This window comes from Mustela nigripes, chromosome 12 (genome assembly GCF_022355385.1).
Source record: "Mustela nigripes isolate SB6536 chromosome 12, MUSNIG.SB6536, whole genome shotgun sequence".
Lineage (NCBI taxonomy): Eukaryota > Metazoa > Chordata > Mammalia > Carnivora > Mustelidae > Mustela > Mustela nigripes.
The window spans coordinates 104,801,195-104,808,217 of NC_081568.1; the positions used below are offsets into that span (position 1 = coordinate 104,801,195).

The following is a 7,023-nucleotide window of genomic DNA, read 5'->3' on the forward strand; positions in this document are numbered from 1 at the left end:
CCCTCCCCCGCGCCGCAAAAACTACTAGAGTATGAGTTTTCCCTTAAGATTGGAAGCAAGCTTGTAGTTAGTGAAGTGCTTGCTGGCAAGATTTTGAAGGCCAAGAAATAGTCTCACTTAAGAAATGTTTTCTTTGAATTTAATATTCTCAAGGTCCTGACTCCTAAGGCAAAAAAGACATAGCCCACTATAGGATTTAGTTGTTTCAGATGCTTTAGATAAATGATGCTACCTTTGGCCAATTCTTGTGAAAAATTATGATTAAAATTTTATATACCTGTAAATGAGTGAGGAGCCAGATTATAAGCCTGTCTTCAAAGATGCCTCTATTGAAGCCAAGAAAATTCCCACTTTGTAATTGTGTTAAGGAAGCATTCATATATTCTCTTTTTACTGCAGTGAAATATTTTCGAATGGAGTGATTTGACATTATTTCTCTAAATTCAAAAAAACATGAAGCTCTTTTTGGGTTCTATTTTGTAAGGACAACTTTCTTTTATGGCAACATCTCTTCTAGAATGGGAGCAATAAGGTTTCAGCTGCTATGGAAAGTCCAGGGAGGATTTCTCACACCATGCACTTTGGTGGTAGAAAGAACATACTGCTGTTAAGTTTGGGGTTGTAAGTAGTGGAGAGGTAGGGAAGTCATCAAATACAGTTAAAATGAGTTGAATAAAAACCTAGAAAAGTAGGGAGGGAAAGGACTGGCATAAAGATATTTCTGGGGTGAAGAGTAGAAGTCAGTCAATGTTGGTTTTGATTCATGAGTCACTGGGCAGGGGTTTAAGAGGCTTCCATTGTGACAAAAAGAAACAGAAGCTTGGAGATAGGCTACAAGAGTTCAGTGACAGAATAAAGACCTGGTTGCTAGGGTCAGGAATAAACACCAGAAGCTTGGAGAAGGAGAGATGGAGTCCTAGCTCCTGGTCCCCTTTCTCACCACCCCCAATCCTCTAGGTCATCTGAGATGTCACCTTCTACCTAAACATCATCTCCTTGGTTTCAGACCTTAACTGTGGTCTCTGACTTCTGCTTAGTTCCACATTCACTACCCATTTGCACGGAGGACCACCACCTTCTCTTCCTGGAATCTCTGAGGTGTTTCTGCTTGCCACATGCTCTAATCACCAGTCCTATAACTCAGCTGAGATGGATGCATCTACCCTCTCCAAAACTTTTAAGCCTACTCCTGATCTCAATCAAGAGTCTTCGAACTCTAGGATTATCTTCGCCTTATTTGAGATTGAATCACCTTCCTTTGTCTCCTGGGGTTCTTTCCCTTCCCTAAACAATAGTGGCCGTCAAGCAGCTCAACAACAGACTACACAGAAATTTGAAAATCTCTTAAAAGAAATTAAAGAGCTAATTAAAAATGTGACAAGTTGTGAGGAGATCACAAAAGCAAAAGATTCATCTGAGGAAACCAGTATTTCTGAGAATGTATCAGAACTGAAAGAACAAATGAGAGAACTTGAGAAGGTAAACAAAGTATTATTGAACAACTTACTTGGTAGTTCAGACCTAGAGGAAGAACAGAACACAAAAAACGAGGAGATGACCCTGGGACATCAGAACTGCAGCTACATGGTACCAGTTTTTAGAAGGGATTTGGTAAATTGTCCAGAAGAAAATAGAGCCCTTAAAGAAACTCGACTAAGTGAGGAAAAAGCAACATACAGATTCCCTCCTGTTCAAGAAGAAAACATCAAACTTAGGAACAACATGGAGCAGTTACTGCAGGAAGCAGAACACTGGAATATGCAACACACTGAGCTCAGTGAACTGATAAGATCCTATCAGAAATCTCAGAAAGATATACAAGAAACTCTTAGAGATAATGGAGTGCATTTCCAAACTCAACCAAATCACATGTCAGCTAAGCACGACCTGGAGGAACAAGTGAAGAAACTGGAACATGACATTCATTCATTGCATTTGATTGCAGCTTTGCTGGAAAATGAATGTCAGATCTTGCAGCAGAGACTAGAGCTTCTCAAGGAACTTCATGATCAGCAAGAGGGAACTCTGCAAGAGAAGCCAATTCAGATAAACTCTGAACAGGACAAGAAAAACCAGACGCTATCAGAAGTAGAGCATAAACCAAAAATGCAAGAAAGAGAGGGTACATTGCAGAAAAAAGATAACTTCTACAGAGGCCTGGATGCTTCTAGTAAGAAAGCACTTAACAACCACCTCAATACTCATATTGCAAGAGGAGCTCTTGTGGAAAAAAAGAGACCAACCAGCAGCCTATCTTAGAAAATACGAAAGGTAGAAGAGAAGGGAAGTCTTCAAAAACTTAATACCTCAACTCCAGGCATACTCAATCATGAAACCTATGACAGAGCTATTGGTTCAACCAAGAGGGAGCTACAGAGCAAGAAGATTAATGCTTAACATTATTCATTAGTTCAGTAGTTATGTAAGTTTGGTGTTTCATGACCATTAGTGTCAATATCCACTTCAGAACCTGTCATACAATTTCCTTCTTTTGGTAGTTATTAGAGATCCTATGACACTGTAACCAAGAGGGAGAAGTTACAGGTCCAATTAATAAAGATCTAAGTAAAAACTAGAATGAACAATGAAAAGTTTTTTTTTTTTTCTTCAATCATTTACTGCATATGGGGAGTTCTGGGAAGAAAATGTATTTAATACATTAATTGTGAACCTTTAAAGCTCATGTTTTAAATGCATGTTTCTTTTTCCCTTTTTTTTGGTAAGATTTTATTTATTTATTTGGGGGAGAGAGCACCAGCAGGGGCAGAGGCAGAGGGAGAGGGAGAAGCAGCTTCTCACTGAGCAGGGTCAGGGATAGTTCAGAGGACCCTGGGATCATGACCTAAGTTGAAGCCAGACACTTGATGACTGAGCCACCCAGACGCCCCTCCTTTTCCTATTTACTGAAATGTGGGAAGTAGTGATGTAAAGAAGTAAAAAAAAAAAGAAAGAAAGAAAGAAAGAAGAAAGAAAATGCTGATAAATAACCGCAGAACAGGTTTTCTCTTCCCCATTCCTTAGCACTACTTTTCATAATACTTCTCCTTTGCTCCTGTAGTGAACAGTGGGCATATCAAGCAGCAGAGGTCCTTGGGGAAGGATACTTCTGCGGGTTTAGAAGAATAGAGGTAAATTTTGTTCTGTGTTGGCAAAATTCCTCCCTTTCCTCCAGGTGGGGGCAGTAGAGCTACCCACGGGAAAGAGCCGTGTATCTTCCATTAAGAACTGGACTCCTGATTCCAGAAAAAAATAGGCAGATGCATTTCTTCTTATTCCTCCCATTAGGTATGATCAAGACCCCGGACCTTATATATAAAATGAGTATACAAAGACCCTTATAGAGAGAATGAGATAGACTATCCAGAGAGCCTGAGACTTAAGGAAGAGCATGGTGTTGAATTCCTTGGGTTTTCTTCCCTCCCCCCTTTTTAAAAATATTTCATTTATTTGACAGAGAGACAGCGAAAAATGGAATACAAGCAGGGGGAGTGGAAGAAGGAGAGGGAGAAGCAGGTATCCTGCTGAGCAGGGAGTTGGATGCAGAGCTCGATCCCAGGACCCTGAGATCATGACCCAAGCCAAGGGCAGACACCCAAGGACTGAGCCATCCAGGCATCCCTCCCCGGGTTTTCTTTTTGTGTCATGTATCCTGGATGGAATGTTGGAGGAGCCCACGACCCAGAAATGCCAATGCACTTAGACCAAAAAAAAAAAAAAAATTGTTCCCCTCCCTTGCTCTCCCTTGGCAACGAATGAGGAAAGAGATAGACAGGAAGAGGACAACTCTAGCCAAACTGCATGGAAAATGCCATGCCTCCACACTCACCCCCACCAGCAAACACTGAGTGCCAAGCCTAGATTTTCGCCTTTGCCTGGTGGTAATGAGGTACTCCTCCCCCTGTCTTTTGGAATGGTACAGAAGAAGCAGAGTGGGGATTCTGAAGTCCCACTCCCACCTGATGGTAACAAGGTGGTCCTCCCTGACCCCCTTCTCCGGTGGATTGTAATGACTTGGAAGACTTAAAAGCCACCTAGATTTTTATACCCTTTTCCTACTGGCACAGCATCAGAGGAGGCCTGCAAAAACAAAAGAGTTAATAAGATCCAGGGTCTCATTACATAATGCTAAAATATCCAGGATACATAGAAAAATCATATATCATACCAAGAACTTTTCTCTTAAATGAGAAAAGACATCAGATGTCAACAATGGGATGACATAGATGTTAGAATTATCAGATAAGGATTTTAAAGCTGTTGTTATAAAAAATATGTCACTGAGCAATTACAAACACATTTGAAACAAATGAAAAAATAGTCTCAGCAAATAAATAGAAAATATACAGAAGAAACAAATAGAAATTGTTGCAAAATAAATCCACTCGGTGTGCTCAAAAGTAGAATGTTGATGTCAGAGGAAAAATTCCATGAAATTGAGGATAAAACAATAGATATTATCCACTCTGAACAATAGAGAAAATAAGCTGGGGAAAAAAGATTCGCAAGAACCTGTAGAACATTAACAGAAGATCTAACATTGGTGTCATTGGAGATATCCCCCAAAATGGGTAGAATGTAGCCTGAAAAATAGTCAATGAACATAAGACTGAAAATTCTCCAAATTTAGTGAAAGACATAAAGATACAGATTCAAGAAATTGAGTGAACTCCAGATATATAAACTCAAATAAGTCTGAGACACTCAAATGAAATTTCTGAAACCTGGGGCCCCTGGGTGGCTCAGTTCGTTAAGTGGCTGCCTTTGGCTCAGATCATGATCTCAGGGCCCTGGGACTGAGCCCCACATTGGGCTCCCTGCTCAGTGGGGTGCCAGCCTGCTTCTGCCTCTCCTTTGCCTTCCATTCCCCCTGCTTGTACTTTCTTTTCTGTCAAATAAATAAAATCTTAAAATTTTTTTTTTTCTGAAGCTTACAGATAAAGTAAAAGTCTTCAAAGTAGAAAAAACTCATTAGACATAAGGGAACAATTATCCAAATGGCAGCAAATTTCTCATCAGAAACCACAGAGGACAGGGGCACCTGGGGGCTGAGTTGGTTAGTCAGTTAATCATCTGTCTTCAGCTCTGGTCCAGATCCTGGAGTTGAGGGATTGAGCCCCACACTGGGCCCCCTGCTCAGCAGGCAGTCTGCTCCTCACCCAGCCCCTCACCCTGCTCATGCATTCTCCCAAACGCGTAATTTTTTTTTTAATCCTAAAAAAAAAAGGAAAAGGGAAAAAGAAACCACGGAGGCCAGAAGGAAATAACCATTTGTCAAGAACTGAAAGAAATGTGAACCTAGAATTATTTACCCAGTGAAAATATCCTTTAGGAATAAAGGTGAAATCAATACATTCCCAGCTAGAGGGTAACTGAAAGAATTTACCCTAAGGCCACATCTATCTGAAAGCAATTGGGGAAATGTGATTTTTAGCTGGGCAACCATGTTGCCCAGGCAGAAGGAAGAATTAGTTTTGGAACACTGTGAGGTGTTGAGAAAATATTTTTGTGTTTCTGCACAGTTAGGGCTTCCTCAGAAAATTCCATGGAACCTTGAGATCTTGGACTAAAAGCAAGCTACAGAGATAATTTAGAACTGCATAAATAATTAGAGCTCAAAAGATAAACCTAACTTCGCAGATGTGTGTTTTCATTTCGATTTGGTGTGAGGCCTGGGACTCTGGAGATATCTCTAAGTTATAAAGCTGGAAATATGGGCTTCTCTGGCTCCGGAGAGATTTATTTACATTACAAAAGAGTTAGAGAGAGAACAAGGATTCTTTACATCTTGTCTTCAAGGAGCAAAGTATTTTTTTCTCCCTACTTTTAGAAGGGGAGGACGGCTTTATTTCCTACAAAAATGCCTAGACTCATTTTCTCACTTACAGTACAGACCCTGTTGTATGTAGGGCTCTCTTTGCATCTCTCCAGAGATAGGAACTGAAGCAAGAGGAACCAGCACAATTAGTTTATGTAAGTAATAATAATCTGTCTCTGATCCAAAAATCTCATGTCTGTGTTCAGGATAAAATAAATATGAATATGAAAAACCCACAAAGACAATCACAATCTGCACCACATATTCTATTACGAATAAAGCAAAAGGCATAAGAATTTTTCATATGTTGGAAGTACTGAATATACAATCTGAAACACTGCTTCCTACTCAAAAATTTATGGTTTTAGATACTAAATCATATTTCTTTCCATTTGACTTTCCTTCAAATGGAAACTACCATGTACACTATTCTGTTTTCCAGCCATCTTGATTAATAAAACATGCAGTTCCTTTTTATACTTTACCAGATATATGGTTCATACAGCCAAGAAAGAAATTATTGTTGAAATGAATTACAGCTTTTTAATTAAGCTTCAAATACAGCAAGTCATCTCTGTTATCCCAAACCATCTAGATTTGGCATTACCTTTAACATTTTGTATGTGTAAATACAATTGTTTCCCTACCATGAAAAGCATACACACACACACACACACACACACACACACACATAATTACACAACATTCAAGTGAGAATTTCTAAAAGCAAGGCATTATTAAAAGTGTTTCATGTGGGTTGCTGTGGGTAATTACCTATTATATTCCTTCAGTCGATGTTAAATGTATTTGGAGATGTATCATGGCATTTTATATGTGGAAAGAACTTTAAGGCATCCCTTGTTGGCAGTGAAAAGCCAAGGTGTGACATCATTGAAAATCTGGAACATGAATCAGTACTGATCTAGTCCAGGTTTATTTAACACTATATTCTCTCATACCGGAGATTCAAATTCCAATGAACATCAAACTACATTTTCAGAACTTTCAGATGTCTATTCCTATCATCAGTATACTTATATTCAACAGCAACTTTAAAGATATATTTTATATATCTTATATATAATTCTATATAATGTATTTTATGTATCATAATTTTATATAATTTTTGATACATTTTTGGATAATCTTTCTTAGGAAAAAGGGAAAATCCTTGTCAAATAAACTTTTTCCAATAATTTAATGAGCCT

General features: G+C 38.9%; 1 protein-coding gene across 1 annotated transcript; it reads left to right on the plus strand.

Annotated features, from left to right (window-relative positions):
• Nucleotides 1-283: 283 nt before the first annotated feature.
• On the plus strand, nt 284-2,259 carry SPZ1 (spermatogenic leucine zipper 1). The gene is made up of 2 exons (XM_059416381.1): nt 284-354; nt 1,038-2,259. Exons 1-2 carry the CDS (start codon nt 284-286, stop codon nt 2,257-2,259), a joined length of 1,293 nt encoding a protein of 430 aa, XP_059272364.1.
• The last annotated feature ends 4,764 nt before the right edge of the window (nt 2,260-7,023 follow it).